Below are 22826 nucleotides of genomic sequence, written 5' to 3' on the forward strand. Positions count from 1 at the left end.
TTCAAGATGATCAAAAATGATGACTTTATGGATATCTACCACTGAGTGGCTATAAGAAAAGTGACTTTAATGAAAGATGACTTTTCAAAGTAATTAGAGGAGACATTTTCATAAGAGGTATTCATGGTAATTAGTAATAAATGCATATATCATCTTGGGAACACTTCTTGAGAGCCAAATAATTACCTGGGAAAAGTCTTGCTAGACGCTATCAGACTTTATAAAGTTGAACCAAATATAATTATGTCAACCATACAGTAACATAAATAGAAGGAGGTTAACAAAGAGCCAGTAAATAAAAATAAGATCCTCTTAGGGCACAAGGTACTACCTACAACTGGATTTTCTCATAGGAAACTTCTCAAATAATCAAATTTGCAAAAGAAAAAGAAAAGAAAACATCTTTCTGAACAACTTGTAAGTGACAACTGGCAAAAATAAAATTAATAAATACAAATCTATGAATCCTTGAAATGCTATAAAGATTATATTCTTCTTATAAAAGCAGAATGATTCAGAGATAAAGCAAATGCAATAAATTAGCAAAGTTCAAAAACAAAATATTCCCAGACAAGAGAGATGAGATATAGCATCATTTTTATTTCCATTCTCAAGGAACTGGAAGGCTAGTTTGGTGGTTATGATAGGACTTCAAATATTTGGACCTCTAAGAAAACTGCTTTTGAATTCTTTTTATTTTTATTTTTTTTCTATTAAATGACATTTATTTCATAAGCAGTTTATCTCATTTGCAAGCAGAATAGTGAAAACAAATTTAAATTCTTCTCTGAGATTGTTACTGGGTTCAGCTATGCTGGTTCCTTGCATTACTTGTTACGACCTCATAGCTCCATAGTCTCATAATGATTAAGAACAGAATTTCCATAGACTTCCCTGGCAGTGAAGAAGTGGTTAAGAATTCACCTGCCAATCCAAGGGACATGGGTTCGATCTTCGGTTCGGGGAGCTTCCACACCCCACAGGGCAGTTAAGTCTGCACCCCACACTACAGAGCTCCGTGCACCCCAGAGCCTGCGCTCTGAAGCAATAGAAACTGCTGCAGTGAGAAGCCCGTGCAAGGCAACCAGAGAGGAGCCCTGCTCAGTGCAACTAGAGAAAGCTGGCAAGCAGCAATGAAGGCACAGCACAGCCAAAAACAAAATTAAAAAACAAAAGACTTTCCCTAAGAAATGTGGAAGCAAGGAACTTCATTCTGTCCTCCAAAATAAACATTATTCAAGTACTTTATCAGAAAAAAAAAAAAGATAATCCTCTTTGTACATTTCATCCTCTCGTGACAATTCATTGACAGTTATCAGTAAAGAGAATTCATCCCCTGAAAATAGTTCAGAAACAAGAAGTTTTTGATGACAACTAATAGGCTAGAATCTGAAGGTTTACAAGAGCCTAACTCAGCTGCTGAGTCATGAAAAGCAGGCAGAATATTTCCAAGGCAACGTGTTTTGACAAGCTACGATTTCATAATATTTCACAGCAATATTTTCTTTTCTTATTTTAACATTTTTCACAGGACTTATGGGCAAGCAGTGCAAAATTGTTTAAAAATGTGGTCAATAACTGTGTCTTCTCTGGAGTATTGGATCCTTCAAAAATCTTTAAATTAACATTGTGACATAGCAAGAAACTTCCAAAATACTAGCATAACATACATCTCATATATTTATAGCCCATTTGGTCAAAATATGTATTAAATCTGGTAAGCAACAAACACATTCTCCAATGCTTTGGGGAAAATAACAGAAAACCACTGTTATCTACTGTGATTTATAGTCAATTTCATTTTACTCAACTTATAAAGTTCAAATAATTCTCTTTCTTTGAATTCAGAATAGATATATGTATGCAAGGTAATATACATACCTTGGGTAAGTGTAAAGGTAAAATTCTTCCTTATTTTATGCCACTTGGAATTGGTGAAAGAGAAGCAAAGCATCATATTATTGTTTTACCATTTGGACTTTGAGTTCCTTGTTTGCTAATTCAAGTGGGAATTCCCAGCAGACAATGACCAGGCAGAGGATATTACTGTTAAAGGTTTACTAAGTAAATAGCTGTCACATTAGAACAAAAATACATCAGAAGGTCATGACTAATGTTCAGTGTCCACTGAGTGCTTGCCTGAGAACTCAGGCTAGCTCCTGAATTTCACTTTGTATCACAGATGTGCAGTGCCCCAAAGGAGACTGCCTGGGGTTCAGGCTGATGAACTAATAACTGCAAAGATTAACATAATAAAAATATGAAGCTTCACTGATGCATTTTTCAGTTAACACTGTAGTTCAAAAGCATACTGTCTCCCCAAACAGAAATTCACAAATATTACTACGTGGTATTTGTTATATTATCTATGAAGTGAAAGTGAAGTGAAAGTTGCTCAGTTGTGTCCGACTCTTTGCGACCCCATGGACTATACTGTCCATGGAATTCTCCAGGCCAGAATACTGGAGTGGGTAGGCTTTCCCTTCTCCAGCAGATCTTCCCAACCCAGGGATCGAACCCAGGTCTCCTGCATTGCAGGCAGATTCTTCACCAGCTGAGCTACAAGGAAAGCTCTATATTACCTATACAAGGACTCGTATATACTGAACTAATATATTGAATTTATATATAAATTGAACTATGAGAATTTTAAAAACTGCATTATTCTATGCTCTGTAAACAAATTCTACAGGTGTATTTTGTAAAACAGCACAACTCAAGAATATATATGAGTTTATATATGAGTATATATAAACAGCACAACTCGAGAATATATATGAGTTTATATATGAGTATATGTATATATTCTCGAGCTGTGCTGTTTTACAAAATACACCTGTAGAATTTGTTTACAGAGCGTAGAATAGTCCAGTTTTTAAAATTCTCATAGTTATTCAGTGAATAAGTGAATTCACTGAAATAAGTGAATAACTTATTTCAACTTATTCAGTGAAAGTCTAGATACCTACCATGGGCCTGATTCTACAGCTAATTTTTAACAACTAGAATAGATGAGTGATTTCTTAATGTAATCCTGCTAAAGGGGTTAATATGAGTACAAAGTCAGCTTATTTGAGTTTTGAAGATTTAAGGGGGTAAAAAATCACCTTACTTTGCAAAGCCTGCATGTGACATTGGTCTTGGAACATTGTGTCTCCTTAATGAGAACTAGAGATTCTTAGTTGCCTGTCTTGCAAACTGTCATGTCCCTGTGGGTTTCAAGGAATCTAATACCTCTGTACTTCCTAAAAGCACGCTTTCCCAAGCATCTCTGTGTCTCATAGACATGAAAGAAAGCAATGCCAGGTATGTCTGCATCCCAAACCCCTTTTAGGTCTAAATTTCTTACTGTATAGTGTACATAGAGAAGTATCCATAGATGTACAGAGTATGTATAGGCCCACTGTGTGGATCACAATAAACTGTGGAAAATACTTAAAAAGATAGGAACGCCAGACCACCTTACCTGTCTCCTGTGAAACCTGTATGCATGTCAAGAAGCAACAGTTAGAACCAGACATAGAACAAAGAATTGGTTCAAAACTTGGAAAGGAGTATGTCAAGTCTGTATATTGTCACCTTGCTTATTTAACATATATGCAGAGTACATCATGTGAAATGCTGGGCTGGATGAATCTCAAGGTGGAATCAAGAAGGCAAGGAGAAATATCAACAACCTCAGATATGCAGATAATACCCCACTCTAATGGCAGAAAGTGAAGAGGAACTAAAGAGCCTCCTGATGAAGGTGAAAGAGGAGAGTGAAAAAGCTGGCCAAAAACTCAACATGAAAAACACTAAGATCATGGCATCCAGTCACAACACTTCATGGCAAACAGATGGGGAAACAATGGAAATAATGAAAGACTTCATTTTGGGGGCTCCAAAATCACTGCAGACAGTAACTGCAGTCATGAAATAAAGACATTTTCTCATTGGAAGGAAAGCTATGACCAACCTAGATAGCATATTAAAAAGCAGAGATATCACTTTGCCAACAAAAGTTTGAATAGTCAAAGCTATGTTTTTTTCCAGTAGTTATGTAAGAATGTAAGAATTTGACCATAAGAAGACTGAATGCTGAATAACTGATGCTTTTGAACTGTGGTTCTGGAGAAGACTCTTGAGAGTCCTCTGGACAGTAAGGAGATCAAACTAGTCAATCCAATGAACATTCATTGGAAAGACTGATGCTGTAGCTGAAGCACCTGATTCAAAAAGCTGACTTATTAGAAAAGAACCTGATGCTGGGAAAGATTGAAGGCAAAAGGAGAAGTGGGTGGCAGAAGTGAGATGGTTAAATAGCATCACTGACTCAATGAACATGAGTTTGAGCAAACTCCAGGAGATAGTAGAGGACAGAGGAGCCTGCTGTGCTGTAGTCCACGGGGTCGCCAAGAGTCAGACACTACTTAGCAACGGAACAACGACAACAACACGGTGTCCATAACTAAGAAATAGACACTTCATAGTTAATGATCATAATCTTTCGTTTATGTATTTTAAAACTCAATAAACAACTTCGGAAATCGTGTTGTAATGTCCAAAACACCTATCATGGTGCTGAGTACATAGAAAGCTCTCAATAAGCTTTATGATGTTAGTTAAAAAATATTTCTACAGTTTCGTCTGAGCTCTGTGATAGAATTTCTGAGATTGATAAGCCAATATAAATATTTCATAAAGAAAACAGACACTCTAACATGCTAAACACCTCAGAAAGTTACTTCAGAATTTTACATTACCAAGCCTGACTAAATACTGTTTTCACACAACTCAGGAAATAAATAAGAAAATCTATGCTTTATTCAAGGGATAAATAGATTCAAGAGATTAGATCTAATAGAGTGCCTGAAGAACTACAGATGAAAGTTTATAACATTATATAGGAGGCAGTGTCAAAACCATCCACCCTGCCCCCCCCCCAAAAAAAAAATAAAGGAAAATGGTTGTCTGAGGAGGCCTTACAAATAGCTGAGAAAAGAAGAGATGGAAAAGGCAAAAGAGAAAAAGAAAGATAATACCCATCTGAATGCTGAGTTCCAAAGAATAGCAAGGAGAGATAAGAAAGCCTTCTTAAGCGAACAATGCAAATAAATAGAAGGAAACAATAGAATGGGAAAGACTAGCAATCTCATCAAGAAAATGAGAGATACCAAGAGAATGTTTCATGCAAAGATGGGCACGATAAAAGACAGAAATAGTATGAACATAACAGAATCAGAAGAGATTAAGAAGAGGTGGCAAGAATACAAGAAGAACTATACAAAAAGGTCTTAATGACCCAGACAACCATAATGGTGTGGTTACTGATCTAGAGCCAGACATCCTGGAGTCTGAAGTCAAGTGAGCCTCAGGAAGCATTACTACAAACAAAGCTAGTGGAGGTGATGGAATTCTAGTTGAGCTCTTTCAAATCCTAAAAAGATGATGCTGTGAAAGTGCTGCACTCAATATGCCGGCAAATTTGGAAAATTCAGCAGTGGCCACAGGACTGGAAAAAGTCAGTTTTTACTCCAATCCCAAAGAAAGTCAATGTCAAAGAATGTTCAAATTACCACACAATTGAACTCATTTCACATGCTAGCAAAGTAATGCTCAAAATTCTCCAAGCCAGGCTTCAACAGTATGTGAACTGAGAATTTCCAGATGTTCAAACTGGATTGAAAACACAGAGGATCTCTGGATCAAATTGCCAACATCCGTTGGAACAGAGAAAAAGCAAGAGAATTCCAGAAAAACATCTACTTCTGCTTCATTGACTACACAAAATCCTTTGACTGTGTGGATCACAACAAACTGTGGGAAATTCTTAGAGAAGGGAAAACAAGACTACCTTCTGAGAAAGAAATATTTTCTCACCTGCCTCCTGAGAAACCTGTATGCAAGTCAAGAAGCAACAGTTAGAACCAGACATGGAGCAATGAGCTGGTTCAAAATTAGGAAAGGAGTACGTCAAGGCTGTATACTGTCACCCTGCTTATTTAACTTGTATGCAGAGTACATCATGTGAAATGCTGGGCTGGATGAAGCTCAAGCTGGAATCAAGATTGCCAGGAGAAATATCAACAACCTCAGACATGCAGATCATACCACTCTAATGGCAGAAAGTGAAGAGAAAAGAGCCTCTTGATGAGGGTGAAAAGAGGAAATTGCAAAGCTGGCTTGAAACTCAACATTCAAAACACTAAGATCATGGCATCTGGTCCCATCACTTCATGATAAATAGATGGGGAAATAATGGAAACAGTGACAGATTTTATTTTCTTGGGCTCCAAAATCACTGTGGACAGTGACTGCAGCCATGAAATTAAGCCACTTGTTCCTCAGAAGAAAAGCTATGACAAACCTAGACAGCGTGTTAAAAAGCAGAGACATCACTTTGTCAACAAAGGTCCATACAGTCAAAGCTATGATTTTTCCAGTAGTCATGAATGATGTGAGAGCTGGACCATGAAGAAGCCTGAGCATCAAGGAATGATGCTTTCGAACTGTGGTGCTGGAGAAGGCTCTTGAGAGTCCTTTGGACTGCAAGAAGATCAAACCAGTCAATCCTAAAGAAAATAAACCCTGAATATTCATTAGAAAGACGGCAGCCGAAGCTCCAAAACTTTTGCCACCTAATGCAAAGAGCCAACTCATTGGAAAAGACTGTGAAGCTGGGAAAGATTGAGGGCAGGAGAAGTGGGCAACAGAGGATGAGACGGTCAGATGGCATCATTGACTCAATGGACACGAGTTTGAGCAAGCTCCAGGAGATAGTGAAGGACAGGGAAGCCTGGTGTGCTGCAGTTCATGCAGTTGCAAAGAGTCAGACAGCATTGAATAACTGAACAACAACAAAATGTTTTATTTACCAAAATAAACTATATCCAGAGCAAGAATAGGAGAAGGCAATGGCACCCCACTCCAGTACTCTTGCCTGGAAAATCCCACGGACGGAGGAGCCTGGTAGGCTGCAGTCCATGGGGTCGCTAGGAGTTGGACACGACTGAGCGACTTCACTTTCACTTCTCACTTTCATGCATTGGAGAAGGAAATGGCAACCCACTCCAGTGTTCTTGCCTGGAGAATCCCAGGGACGGGGGAGTCTGGTGGGCTGCCGTCTATGGGGTCGCACAGAGTCGAACACGACTGAAGCGACTTAGCAGCAGCAGCAGAGCAAGAATTAGGGCTCTGCGCGTTTATGAACAAGGAAAGTTTTCCTAGATTTACTAATCACGTATTTCCTTTCAGAGATTAAGGAAAAGTTAAATGATTTAGATTATGAATGCATCAAAGCATCCCATTTCCAGTCCATACACCTTACATATCATGCATGAAGATCTCTTAGATGTATGAACATGATGAAGAGAAGGAAATCTCCACCTGCAACAGGGACACAACACCTGATCTCAGAAACTTGCAACGTATGAGAAGTACAGCCTGCCTATATATTTGTATGTATATTTCCTGAAAGTAACAAGCATAGTCTATATATGTAGAGATTCTTATTAATATATGTATCTATTATACCATGCGTCCCCAACCCGTGGGTCACGGGCTGCTACCAGTCTGAGGTCTGTTAGGAACTGGGCTGTACAGCAGGGGGTGAGTGAAGGGTGAACACGCGAGGCTTCGTGTGTTTCTCCAGCCACTCTGCATCGCTCACTTTACAGTCTGAGCTCTGCCTCTTCTCAGATCAGGGGTGGCATTAGTTCTCAGACGAGCATGAACCCTGCTGTGAACTACTGGGATCTAGATGGCTCATTCCTTATGAGAATCTAATGCCTGGTGATCTGAGGCAGTGATGCTAGCACTGGGCTGCTACTGTCTCCTGTCACCCCCAGATGGGACTGGCCAGTTGCAGGAAGACAAGCTCAGGGCTCCTCCTGATTCTGCATTACGACAAGTGGCACGACTATTTCATTATATATGACAATGTAAGAATAACAGAAAAAAAAAGCACACAATAAATGTAATGCACTCAAATCATCCCCAAACCATTCCTCCCGCCCCCTCTACCCTGGTCTGTGGAAAAACGGTCTTCCACAAAACTGGTTCCTGATGCCAAAATGGCTGGAGACTGCTGTATTGATACTACTCTGGTGATTTCCAACGTTTCATATCTTTCATCTAGAGACAGAAATATTACCTTTCTTGCTTCTTTGATCATCTTCCGAATGGTTTCCTTAATCGTAAGCAGTTGTGCTCTTGGTGGATGAAAGAGGAGCTCAATGTGCGTCCCCCCTAAGAGTCCAGGCATTACATAAGGCCAGCCTAAGTCAAGATTTGGGGCTTCCACATCGGACTCCACAGGCCAGTAAGTCCCTGAAGATGACGCGTCATCGCAGGAATTATCGGGACCATGTGACGTGCTTTGTGCAACTTTTTGAACATTGTTTAAAATGTAATTAATTTCTTCCTCAGCTAGAAAGTCTGACACTCGTTCCTTGGCAAGAAATTCTTTGTATGCATCTAACCCATGTTCAATCAGCGTGTCCACGGCCACTCGGTACCATTCCTTATAGTGAGGTTCAATGTAATTGTCTGATTTACACTCGTCATTCAAGGAGGACAGCATTGATGAGGACTCCATGCTTGCGAATCTTTGACAAGGGCACTTTCAAATGTCCATTCGTGAAGGAAAGAGAGGTATCTGGATGTCTAAAAAGAAGAAAATCAAAATCAGAATTTGGAAATCAAATGTCTTAAAGTCATTATTCATTTCTACTACTGGCTCAGTATAACATACATTTTATATTCAAAGTGGCATTAATAATACCACAATTCACATAATCCCAATAATTATTATGGTATTATTCACATAATACCATAATCCAAATAAGTTAAACTGATTTCCTTTTACACATTCCTAGTTGATAAATCCCTTCCCAAGATACCTCTAACTCTAGTTTCTCATCTAAGGAAATATACCTTCCTCCTCTGACATTCTGAAAGCCCATCCTTCTTAAATTTAATCTGAGATTACACACGGTATGATTAGAATCAGAATAAAACCAATGCCTGGTCGGCCATTTATATAAATCTTTACCAAATATCTGTTAAGCATATATCCTTATGAAATTTAAAAAGCTCAAAACACTTGCCTTCCAGGGATGTATTAATAAGATGAAGAGGTGAACTATACACACAAAGCTGTTTGTTACCACTTTAAACAAAGACATATACTGCTAAGGGCTAAAACGAGTACTGTGAGTAGTCAATGCTTTCAGAATAAAAGCAAGTCGAGATCAATATGGAATAGAAGAGATGCATTATGATTAGCCTAGAGAGGAGGTGGGCTTCAGCTGAACCTGGGATGATGAGTAAAAATATGATCAGATGTCAAGAAGGAATATTTTCATCCCACACAAGAATGTAAAACATAAGCAAAAGCACAGAACAGGTATGAGCTTGGTACATTCACAGTTGGTTTAAAAAAAAGACAACTTGGTCTGCTGGAAATCAGGATCCTTGTATTGGTGGCAGGAGATAGAGGGGGATAGACCAAATGGAGCCAGGTGTGGAGGCCCACAGGAGATTGTTGTGATTCAGCAAAACTTGTGCCCAAGACAATTAGTCTGGCAGTATCAGGGGAGTAGAGGAGGGATAAGGAGCTGAGAGAGCCCTTCTCTTTTCAAACTCCCAGTGAGGACGTGACAAGAATATTCAAGCCATGGTGCAAAGCACAGACTTGAAATCTGATGGCTTGACAGCATACAGGTGACAAAGAAATTCAGGGCATCAAAGACAATTCAGTTTTCTCTTAGAAAGGAAAATCTGCCTACCCAAGCCCACGCCCCATCCCTCACAATGCCCACAAAGTGCTATTCATTCCCTCACTCCCTGGTCAGATACTGGACTGGACCTTATGTCCATCAAATGGGGGACTTTCCAGGCTTTGGAAGTCACAAGCTCCATTGTGTGGATGCAGACAAAGTACTGCTCTACGATGTGCTACAAGCACTCCAGGGCTTTTCTGACTAAAAACGTCTTTGTCAGTGGCCCTGCGTAGTTGTCAGTTTTCTACTTCTCTCGGCTTTACCGAAAAGCTAATCTGGAAGCCATTACTATTAACTCCTCATCTGAAAATACGTAACAAGAGTCACTAACCATAGACAGAAGTCATGGAGGAATGGACAATAAACAGGGCCATAGTTCTGCTGGGGGAGAAAAGGTCAGAAAAGATCCAGTGTATAGGAAGCCAGACTGGGGAGTGAGCGGGGTTCAGGGTACCTTACTTTACTATTTTATGTAAATAGATGGAGACAAGCCTGCCTCCATCCCTAGGCTTGGAGGTTTTACAGAGAAAATCTAGCAGTAATGAAACCTAAAGATTAAATCTGACATAAGAAAAAAAGAGAACACACTTTCAGTTTCCTGGAGGATTCTCAGCTTGAGCCATAACTTGGCTCCAAAGCCAAGGCAACTGGAACTGTCCCTGGGTCCCGGGACCATCATCATCTCTGCAACATGGCATCGGAGTTCTGGGCAACACAGTCTTCCTGCCTCCCATGGAATTATGGTGCAGTTTTGGGGTAACATGCTCTCACTCCTCCATGGGCTGGAGGAATAAGGACTAAGCTGTCTGCTAGACTGATAGATAAGCTATAAAGAAGTAAAATTTGATTATTTTATTACCTCATTACATCCAACTTAATCTATTGACATGTACCAGGATGTTAAGAAGGAAACTTTCATAAATGTCTCAATCTTATATAGGTGCCCAGGGGTTCTCAATAGAAGAGATTTGACACCACCCCGACTCTAAGCACAAGCAATGTCTGGAGATGTTCTTAATAAGGACGTGTGGGGAGGTGTGTTACTGCCGTGGTGTGTAGGGACCAGGGACGCCGCGAAGTCCACACCAAGGCACAGGACAGCCGCCCACAGTAAGGAATTATCTGGTCCAAAATGCAAATGGTGCCAAGGTTGAGAAATCCTCATCGAGTCACTCACTTCCTGTGCACAGTATTAAACTACTAAATAATGACCTTTGCAGTGTTCATTAAAGTTCTCTTTTGCACATTAACACTCATTTATTAACAAAGAAATAAGGTTTTTATTTGCTTGACAGAATGAATTAATCTGATCAAAGTTTAGTTTCCTAAGGTTTAGTGAAGAGTAGTTTTCATTTGATAAGTCCAGTCCATGAAGGGACAAACATCCAGTGGTCACAGGAAATCACAGAGATCATCTGTAATCATTAAAAACAGTAGGTAACTGATGACTGTTCGTAACAGTCCCAGGCCTCCTCAGCACTCATTTTTAAACTTTCAAAATTTAACTTTTGAATTCCTAAAACATGCGATGCTACCTGCCTATTCCATCTGGAGATCAAAATGCATAAAGTGCTTTAAAAAATACTTAATTCATTTCTGAGCTTTACCTATGCAAATATATACACTGCAAATATTTTTAAAAACTTCATTCTTGAACTATGTGTAAGCTGAGAAATCACAGAGATCAGAGGGATTATGAAAGTAAAATAAAACTAGGAGGACACATATGAAAAATTAATTATGAAGGAAAAAACCATTGGAAGTGAGAATAAAAGTGAAACCCTATAGGACTAATCAAGAGCAAAACCAGATACCATGCAGATAAAACACACCAGAGGAAAAACTCAACAGCCGTAAGTACTGAAGTTGAGATATGATGTATAAGAGTTAAGATAAGAAATAAATACACTTGATTTGTCCTGCTGGAGAGAAGCTATCCTTCAACCATAGTCTAGAGACCTACTCACTTATTGCAAGAGCTGTTTACAGGGGGCTACTTATAAAAGAGCCAGCTACATAAATGTTAATGGGAGAGAGCAAAGCAATGGCTCCTACATAAAGAGCTACCACAATAAAATAGCACCTGTAGTTAATTATTGGAGAAGGAAATGGCAACCCGCTCCAGTGTTCTTGCCTGGAGAATCCCAGGGACGGGGAGCCTGGTGGGCTTCCACCTATGGGGTCGCACAGAGTCGGACACGACTGAAGTGACTTAGCAGCAGCAGCAGCAATTAGTTATAGACTCAGTACAGCACTTTAAGAGTTCAGTTGTTAAATATTCAAAGGGTTATATTTGAGGACAAAATGAATTGGGTATGCCTTTAAACACAGAAAAATTTAGCATCATTTAATCAATAACCATTAAAAATTCTTAGAAAGTACATTCTTTTCATATACTATTTCATGTATATTCTTTTCACAGGATAGAGTTAACGAGAAAAGAAAAATAAAATCTCTCCGTGATATAAAAGCTGAGGAGACTGTTTGGCTCATCTATTATTTGACTCACTCCAGAAAAAGAGACTCCCAAAACACATGATTCAAAGCCAGACCCCCAAACCACCACATACTGCATTTGCTATCAAACTTTAGGATTATTGTGGGAAGTTATAAATTCCAAAAATGAAATCTGTAAATACAAAATGTATAAACAAGGTATAAAAGAATAGATTTCAATGCATAGGCCACTCTAAAAAATGGTTTGGACATTTCAATTATTAAACTAAATATACAACTCATACAAGGTAGCAGCTGCACTCCTAGGGTTGATCCTGAGAAATGGAAACTGACCTTCACACAAAGATTTGTACACGAATGTTCACAACAGTCTTATTTATAACAGCCCCAAGCTGGCAACAACTCAAACGTCTTTTGTAGTTGAGTTTTATAGAAACTGTGGTACCCCCATATCATGGAGTATTCATCAGCTATACAGTGGACTAACTTCTGATGCCTGATCAACCGCTATGAACCTCACGAGAAGAATCTACAATTATCTTAAAACAAATTGTGCTCACTAGCAATTTCACCTGCCTTGAATAGAAAACAAAATAAAAATAACATATAACTGGGAGGGTGAGAGCTTGTGTTCAGGGTCACACCACTAGGTTTAAAGCCTGCTTCCCAAATCACAATCAATTCCCTACATATGAACTTTTAAGTTTTGAGCTTTCAAAGATGCGAACGTGTATTCCAGCAACATCAGGGTGGGTGAAACTGCAGCTTGCCCTCTGATTGTGTTAGCTGGGTACCTAGGGTAACTTTGTTTGACTTATGAACAAATTGGACTTACAAATGGCACTCTTGGAATGGAACTCATTTGTATGTAGGGGACTTGCCGTGTTGTGAAGTTCGTGGACAAGTGACCTGCGCACGCAAGCCTCAGTCTGTGCCTCTTACCGAATGCAAGTTTGTGTCCTGATCCACAGTGAGGTCAAACAAAGTGAAACATCAGAGTTTGGAGGAAGGTATATTGCAGGGTCCTGAACAGACAATGTGTGGGTCCTGCTCAAAAACCCTGAACTCCCTGAAATGCCATTTTTAAAGGCAGGTGAGGCAGAAGCATCTCAAGGAATGTATCATCTGATGCACAATTCTCTGGTTAATGGTGAGGTACCAGCATGGTGTCACAGGGGTTAGCACCATCAGTCCTCAGGCTCCAAAAGGTCTGGGGCTATATACTCCTGGTCATCAATTTCTTTCAGTTGGTGGTGGCTTTTAGGGTCTGAAAAACTTGGGAAAATACAAGATGCTGTTATGATGGGGGTACTTCAGAGAGGTGCTCAAGCAGAAGATATGGAGAGGGGTCTGTCCCAGGAAGGCCCCATAGGTCCTGCTCAGTTACATGTTCATGACATTAGGTCATTCTAAGAAATAAATGAGGCAAATGCCTATGAAGTATTATACTAGTATTCCTATTTTACATTTTAACATAATGTTACAGTATAATTACTCTAAAGATATAAAACATTTGGTCACAAAAGTCTTTAAGGATTCAGAAAAAGACAGAGTCTCTGTCATCCCATCAGCAGTGTTAACGCTGTTTTGTCAACTGTAGTATTAAGCCAACAGCTAAACCTAGTCTCCATTGTTTACAGTTTCTGATCACAGAACCATCATTGGAAAGACTTCTGATATAAGAAGTTGGTGGAAAAAATGCTCCAAGGAGAAATTATAAGCTTCTTAAATAACAGATAGTCTGAGGTTATGATTAGCTCATGGGCAAGCAGCTGGCCCCAAATCAGGGTTTTGGCTGAAAGAAATCCCAGAGAGATAAGCATTGCCAATGTCCCTGATGTCCTGTTACCAACTTCAGTCTTAGGTTGTTTCTATTCAACCAATGCAGATGATACCACCCTTATGGCAGAAAGCAAAGAGGAACTAAAGAGCCTCTTGATGAAGGTGAAAGAGGAGTGTGAAAAAGCTGGCCAAAAGCTCAACATTCAAAAAATGAAGATCATGGCAACTGGTCCCATCACTTCATGACAAATAGATGGGGAAACAATGGAAACATTGACAGGCTTTATTTTGGGGGGCTCCAAAATCACTGCAGATGGTGACTGCAAGGAGTCACCCCTTGGAAGAAAAATCATGACAAACCTAGACAGTGTATTAAAAAGCAGAGAAATTACTTTGCCAACAGAGGTCCACATAGCCAAACCTATGGTTTTTCCAGTAGTCATGTATGGATGTGAGAGTTGGACCATAAAGAAAGCTGAGCAATGAAGAATTGATGCTTTTGAGCTGTGGTGTTGAAGAAGACTCTTGAGAGTCCCTTGGACTACAAGGAGATCAAACCAGTCAACCCTAAAGGAAATCAATCCTGAATATTCATTGGAAGGACTGACGTTGAAGCTGAAACTCCAATACTTTGGCCACCTGATGCAAAGAGCTGCCTCATTAGAAAAGACCCAGATGCTGGGAAAGATTGAAGGCGGGAGGAGAAGGGGACGACAGAGGATGAAATGGTTGGATGGCATCAGTGACTCAATGGACAGGAGTTTGAGCAAGCTCCAGGAGATGGTGAAGGACAGGAAGCCTGGTGTGCTGCAGCCCGTGGGGTCGCAGAGATTCAGGCATGACTGAGCAACTGAACCACAACAGTGCTGTCATGGATTCAACTGAGTCCTCCAAGAAAATATGTTCAAGACCTAACCCTCAGTACCAGTAAATGTGATCTCATTTGGAAACAGGGTATTCTCTGCAAGACACAAGGCATAGACAAATACACGGGATAACTCCTGGTGACTGACGAGGCAGAGATCGTAATCCTAGAGATTACTGCCAACACCAGACCTAAGAGAAAGTCATGAACAGATTATCCCCTAGAGCTTCCAAGAAAACAGGGTCCCAAGGACACCAGACTATTAGCCTCTAGAACTGTGAGAGAATAAACCCTATTGTTATAGGCCAAAATTTGTGGCATTTTGTTACACCAGCCCTAGAAAGCTAACATAAACATACATAGGATTATTTTTATTTGTAAATCTTAAAAATGTCAAATAAAGGAACTTAAAAAAATAAATTTACCCTTCACAAATGATTTCAATTGTTTTTCTAGTGTGTTATTATAAAACAAGTTTTCTGACAAAACTTCAATGTTATGGCAAATTTCTTTAAGGGACATTTGATAGTCTTTCAAATATTGAGGGAAAAGATACCTCAAATCATTCTTTTTGGAGCGGGCATTGACTCTATGATGTGCATCAAAATGTTTGCTTACAGAAGATGAGAAAATGTTTTATAAAGGCTTGTTTCAGAACATCCTTGACTGATAAAATCGTAATCTACAGTGGACAACAGTTGAAAATAACTCTTCTTTCTTCAAATTTTTCAGTTCAGTTCAGTCGCTCGGTCATATCCGACTCTTTGCAACCCCGTGGACTGCAGCACACCAGGCTTCCCCATCCATCACCAGCGCTGCCAATATTATGTTTGACTTTGATTTTAAGAAATTTAAGATGACCATGAAAACATTAAAGAAGCTACTACTAAATTTAAAATTCACTATAATAATCTGCCAAGGGCAATCAGATACCTAATCGCGGCAACCAAACATACTAAGATTCTAAGCTGACTTCATAAAATGGCCGGAAGTGCAGGTCACAGGCTTCCGCAGAGCAAGCTAAGGAATTCAAGCTTCTGTGGCACATGCAGTGTGGGTGCAGACTTGCCCACAAGCGGATATGCCCATGTGGCACACGCAGTTAGAGTGGGTGCAAATGCCTCCATACGTGGTCATCAAGAGAATCAGCCATCTTATCAAACTCATGAAAAGGACAAAACTAAGCAGCTGCAACTCGTTCTATAAATCCTGATGAAAATATCATTTGCTCACTATCTAATCATTTCTCAGTTTCCTTAATCTCTTGTACCTGGGGAATTGCATGGCGATCACTTTCACACCAAAATAATTCCAGGGTTGGTTTCTTATTGGCTGCTCTTCAATATATTGGCATCCCCAGTCTATACTATAGTTCAAATGGAAGAACATAAAGACCATGAATTTATGTTCATGACAATAAAACACAGTCATTTATTATATTTGGAAGCATTTATTGAGTAATTCCTGTAGAGAAACATGTAGGAGAAAGAATAAACACTTTACTGAGAAAACATGTACTTAATAGTCAAACTGCAGAGAATTACTCTATGCATGGCTTAAAATGAAAGAGAAATTAAGGCAAATTCCTCTTGGACCAATATCTGACCTATTCCTAAATTGTTTTTATTATGACATCAGCACACCAAAAGATCCAAGGAATGGAACAAGGTAACCCGAACTGGTTGCATCTTGTGCCAAAAACGCTCCACCTCAGCCTGGTCCTGATCAATGTGTGTGACAATTATTTGTACCAATAAATAGAAAAACGTTGATAAAGTTTACAGAATTGAACAACATATATGTTAGATGACAGACTCAATATTCAAAATGATATACATAGTAAGTATTTACACAGTAAGATAATAAATCAACTGGATAGTATGAAACACAATACAATAAATTTTAAAGTTTAAGTTTATATTAAAAACAGGATGGAGGAGGGTAGGGGGAAGATTATGTCGTGAAGAATATTTGAAAAATGGAATTGTTCATCCAAAGAGAACACAAAGAGAGACATATTAGGGTAATCTTTAATTACATGAAATAGGGAAGGAGAATGATTTTAAAGGCAAACAACAAATCAGAGGTTGGTTCAGTGACCCAGAATGGGAAAAACAGCCTAGAATTTGACTTCTGCTCTGCCACATACTCGTAAGACCTTGGTCACTGTCATTTCATGACTCCAAACCTCATGTTCCTGTACTGATGGCAAAGGGTTTCTATAAAAGCCTTACTATCTATCTGCCATAAATACTGCTACAAATTTGTAAGGCAGTCATATAGGATGGATTTTATTTAGTAATAAGTCTCCTTTTTTTTCTTAATTTCTACCTGTGTACTCTCTTTCTGTATGTATTCAGGCAAAGGACACATTTTTGGACAGAGTCCTATAACATGTCACAAGTTGGGTTCTGGGGGCACACCTTTTGCTTTAAAACTCTAAGATGACATTTATATTGCCTGCTGAAAAAAATTTGGAATAGATACCCACAAACTCATGAACTTCACTTGGAAGCATGGAGGGGGTTAAGAAAGCATGTTTCACCCAGGTGTGACAAAGACCTACCTACTAAGTCCTGTCCTGGATTCTCCTGGGTCAGCCTCCACCATTCAGCTTCATTTTATTGAAGCTAAATAAACAACATTAAACACACCCATTTTCAAATGTAAAACAAAAGAACGAAAAAGCCAAGACAGGTGTTTCTCACTTCTGCTGGGATGCCATATGGACAACAAGCAGGCTACCAAACTACTCAAGAGCAAGATTATAACTTAAGAAAATTCATCCAAAATCAAAAGGAAACACACATAAAAATGAGAGTGCTTGTCTTTGAGCGGTGGCGTGATGGGTGATTGTTTCTAAAACTCTTTACACATTTTTGTATTTGCCAAATATTTAGTAATGAATTGGGCTTCCCCTGTGGCTCAGTTGGTAAAGAATCCACCCGCAGTGCAGGAGACCTAGGTTTGATCCCTGGGTTGGGAAGATCCCCTGGAGAAAAGAAAGGCTACCCATTCCAGTATTCTGGCCTGGAGAATTCCATGGACTGTATAGTCCATGGGGTCACAGAATTGGACACAACTGAGTGACTTTCACTTTTTTAGCAATGAATATATGGGATTCCTTGGTGGCCCAGATGGTTAAAGAATCTGCCTGCAATGCAGGAGACTGGGTTTGATCCCTGGGTCAGGAAGATCTCCTGGAGGAGCACATGGCTATCCACTCCAGTATTCTTGTTGGAGAATCCCATGGACAAAGAAGCCTGGTGGGCTACAATCCACTGGGTTGCAAAAAGTTGGACACAACTGAGCAACTAACACACACTTTTATCAATGAATATATATTGTTCACACTAGGGAAGAGGATGTTCCCACTGGGGAAAAAGAAAGTTGATAAAACAATTATTCCAACAGTTAATTTTAACTTTAGAAAACCCTCTTCTTTTTTCATTCATGTGCTAAGTTGACTATAGTAGGTAATTCAAAACACTGCATATAAAACAGTCTAATAACTATTACAAAGCAACACATGAACAGGTACAAAACATACAAAAAATAAAGCAATATTGTTACAGGGGCCATAAAGAAAATAAAATGAAAATAACTACATGTGGTTAATGCGGTCTTAAATAAGTAGCTGAGGGAGACAGATGCAGCGTCATCCCCAACTCTCAGGGAGTCAGGACCATGGCCAGGGCAAGGGGCAACCACAGCACTTCCAGCACTGAGCATCTTGTGTGGTGCGTCATGTAAAGGCCTTGTTCTCTACCTCTTTCCTAAGGCTAGGAGCCTGTGATCGAGGAGACTGTGCCTGTTTAGCACACTCATCAGTGCTCAGGATGGACATAACTGTTAAATAACCAATTAATCACATATTACCTTAAAAACTCAAACAGAATTAGAGTGGATTAAAGTGGTGCTTTAATCAAATGCCAATGCAGGAGACTTAAAGAGACATGGGTTTGATTCCTGGGTCAGGAAGATCCCCTGGAGAAGAAAATTGTAACCCACTCCAGTATTTTGGCTAGAGAATCCCACAGACAGAGAAGCCTGGCGGGCTACCGTCCATGGGATCACAAAGAGTCAGACAGGACTGAAGTGACTTAGCACACATGCAAAGTATGATAGGCCCCAAAATACTGAAGTATAATTTTTTAAAAATGCTAAAACCTCTGTATAATGTTTGGGCTTCTCAGGTGTGTGCATGAAGTGTGAAAGTCACTCAGGCATGTCCAACTCTTTGCGACCCCATCGTCTATACAGTCCATGGAATTCTCCAGGCCAGAATACTGGGGTGGGTAGCCTTCCCCTTCTCCAGGGGATCTTCCCATCCCAGAGATCAAACCCAGGTCTCCCTCACTGCAGGCAGATTTTTTACCAGCTGAGCCACAAGGGAAGCCCAAGAATACTGGAGTGGGGCTTACCAGGTGCCTAGTGGTAAAGAATCTGCCTATGATGCAGGAGATGTAAGTTCGATCCCTGGGTTAGGAAGATCCTCTGTAGGATTGTGTGGAAACAACTCTAGTACTCTTGCTGGGATAATCCCACAGACAGAGGAGCCTGGCAGGCTCCAGTTCATGGGGCTGCAAAGAGTCAGACACGACTGAAGTGACTAAGCACTCACGCATGCTTGTGCAGAACTTGAAAGGTGTAAGCACCTATTTGTTTCTGCTAAGTGGAGCTTAGTTTTTCGGTAATACAAATTATTACCCTTTTGTAAAGCACTTTAAGAGAATAATCAGAAATCCAATGAGTACTGTAAAAGTTCTTAAATAAATCCATGCTCTCTATCAAAAAAAAATTAATTTCAAATGAGCACTTTATCAGAAGTATGGAGATGTTATTGTGTCACTTGGAGATTCTCCCTAACATTTGTATTTTAAAGCGTTTAATTATGTTAAAGTCATTCTCAAAAGTGACTTCTCTGCACTTCATCTTAACAAAATAAAGTTCTAAGTCTTGCATTTTTCAACAGAAATAGTGATACAAATTAGCTGTAAAGCATGACTCATTTCCCTGTGTCATTAATGTCAGTTCTATTATTAAACAGATTCATTTCAGCAGGAAGAAAGGATTCACTGGGTGTTTAAATGAATTATGATTATACATGTTTGGTGTGCCATTAACATGAAACTGGAGTAAACCATATATTCCTGAGCAGCCCTGAGAAGCTTCAAAGTCTATATTTCTTTTTACAACTTGATAACACACCACACAGTGAAGTTTCAGTTTATCCCTTAAGTTACCCTGATACAAACCCAGATTATGGTTCCAAGATGTAAATCTCTCTGTTCTAAAGGCAGGCAAAACTTGCAATAGGACGAGGATCTCCTTTCATCTTGAGAACTGCTAGAGTGTTAGGGGAAGTGATTTTTATAGTGACAGTTGTTAGAGCCAACAATATTGAAAAAACACAGCTGAGATATCCTCTGTGCTGGGTTCCAGGACAGCAGCTGAGAATTACCTTCAAATGTCTTCAAGGCCCATCTTCCCGTTTGAACTTGGGAGCTACACTCATCTCTGTCCTCAACCGTCTCTGTCAACACTCTCCCCAGGAACCTTACAGGTGAACACATCTGTCCACAGGTGACAGGCGAATCCCAGACCTGACTGCTCCCTTAGGCTCCAGATCCATATAGTCAATCGGTTCCGACATCTTCCCTGGGTACCTTTCTTTCTTGACCTTTAATATTATGAGTTCAGTCCCTTCTTAGGATCTTGACACTAGTTGTTCATCTACTCCTTTCTTACATGTTACGACCTTACAGAAGTCTTCCAGACTGCTGATAAAAAACAACAACAACACCCTGTCTGCCGTGCTTAATTCTCTAACCTGGTTTTATTTAACCTATATCACTTACCATGCTGTAAAATAGCAAAGGTATTTATTTGCTTGTCACGGCTTGTACCCTCCTCACTAGAATGGAAACCCCTCAAAGGCCACCAAACAGTATTCTAATTTACCAGTGCCTTTATCATAGTGCTTAGTACATATCCCCACTGTCTTGGATAGGACTCATGTCTCATGTTCTCCTCTTGTGTTTTATTCTCTCTGTGTAATCACAAAGGAGAAATATCTATGGACCCATCTCTATGCCTCCATCCATCCATCCATCCATCCACCCATCCATCCATCCATCCACCCACCCACCCATCCATCCATCCATCCATCCACCCATCCATCCATCCACCCATCCATCCATCCATCCATCCACCCACCCATCCATCCATCCTTCCATCCACCCACCCACCCATCCATCCATCCACCCATCCATCCATCCACCCATCCATCCATCCATCCTTCCATCCACCCACCCATCCATCCATCCTTCCATCCACCCATCCATCCATCCATCCATCCATCTATCCATCCACCCATCCATCCATCCATCCATCCACCCATCCACCCATCCATCCATCTATCCATCCATCCATCTGCTCACCTCTTTGCCTTGCCTTTCCTCTCACTTCACAATACCCATCTACAGTTCCCTGATCCCACAGGAAGTGGGGTTCAGGATCTTTCAACCTCAGTTTCTGAACTTTAGCAGAATTTATAATAAAGACTTGATATATTTAGCCCAGGGCATGGCAGGCAACAGGGCCACCTGGAGAGGAAGGTTGAACATGTGTTAAATGCACTCCTGGCCCACCTTTTGAGTCTATTTAAGGTAATAAAAGGTCAATCTGGCTCACATTGACATTTGCAGAAGAACAGGAGCTGTAGGAAAACATAATAATCCTGTGCCCCAACGTGAACTATAAGAGGCTTTCCAATACCTCAGTAAAAACAGTGTACTTAAAAAATGGAAGCTTCTGAATACAATGCCTTGAGAAAATGTATTTTGTGAAGGTATGTTGGGAACAGCCATTGAAATTCAAGGTGTTATAAATATTTAGCAGCAAAAAAATAATCTTGGACTGTTACAAAGTAAACATTTAAAACCATGTGAAGATGATGTGGATACTGTACAAATTGACACACATTTATTTCATTAAAATGCTAAAAAATGGTAATAATATATCCAGCTCAGAAAAATATTAGTTTCAATTTGTGTGAAGAGCCATAAAAAAAAAAAATCAGAACATCTAAAACAATACCAACTTCTAGTAGTCTTTTATTTGTCTTTTCCCTAGGGAGTCACTTTTAATCAAGCCTTCCTAGATATCACAATTGAAGTACAGTATTCCTCTTTTATTTCCTCCCAGAAATCCACCGCCCCAAAATGTGACTGGAAAAAGAGCCCATACTAAGTCAGCCCTTTTATTATTTTCTCAATAAGTTTCTTCACTGGTTCCTTTCGTTTGTTTATAAAACACATGCACACAAAGAAATCAGTTAATGAGGTCTAAATAAACACATTTCTTAAATGTATAAAATGCTGCTGGAATGTATAATGGACCCTAGGTCTTAAGGATTTCATAGGAACAGTAACCTCGGTTCCCCGTGACCTCTCTCCATAACTGTAGGAGGGTGTAACAAAAGGCAATACCTATAACAATGTACACTTCTAAGTGGAAAGAACTTAGCACTGATCTGAAAGTGTGTTATCATTGGTTACATTATCAAAACCTATCTTCTGTTTGTTTCAGGGGTGTGTGTGTGTGTTAGTCGCTCAGTTGTGTCCAACTCTGCAACGCCATGGACTGTAGCCGGCCAGGCTCCTCTGCCCATGGATTTTCCAGGCAAGAATACTGGAGTGGGTAGCCATTCTCTTCTCCAGGGGATCTTCCTGACCCAGGGATCGAACCCAGGTCTCCTGCATTGCAGGCAGATTCTTTACTATCTGAGCCACCAGGCAAGCCTCAGTTGTAACCATCCTTTATACCAACCAAGAAAGCAAGCCTCAGTTGTAACCATCCTTTACACAAACCAAGAAAGTAATTCCTGTCTCTGCAAAGGGCACGATTTTGTTCATTTTTTGGCTGAGTAATATTCCATTGTATATATGTACCAC

The 22826-nt window shown here is 39.8% G+C and overlaps 1 protein-coding gene across 1 annotated transcript in view; it reads right to left on the reverse strand.

The window, feature by feature from the left end:
- Nucleotides 1–22826, reverse strand: part of FAM83B (family with sequence similarity 83 member B) — a 96470-nt gene that overhangs the window by 66214 nt on the left and 7430 nt on the right. Inside the window, exon 2 of the mRNA XM_061397814.1 lies at nt 8135–8646. Within this exon, the coding sequence (XP_061253798.1) occupies nt 8135–8578 (444 nt within the window). The 5' untranslated portion in view covers nt 8579–8646. The remainder of the gene's footprint in view (nt 1–8134; nt 8647–22826) is intronic.

The sequence above is a fragment of the Bos javanicus genome, chromosome 23 (genome assembly GCF_032452875.1).
Source record: "Bos javanicus breed banteng chromosome 23, ARS-OSU_banteng_1.0, whole genome shotgun sequence".
Taxonomy (NCBI): domain Eukaryota; kingdom Metazoa; phylum Chordata; class Mammalia; order Artiodactyla; family Bovidae; genus Bos; species Bos javanicus.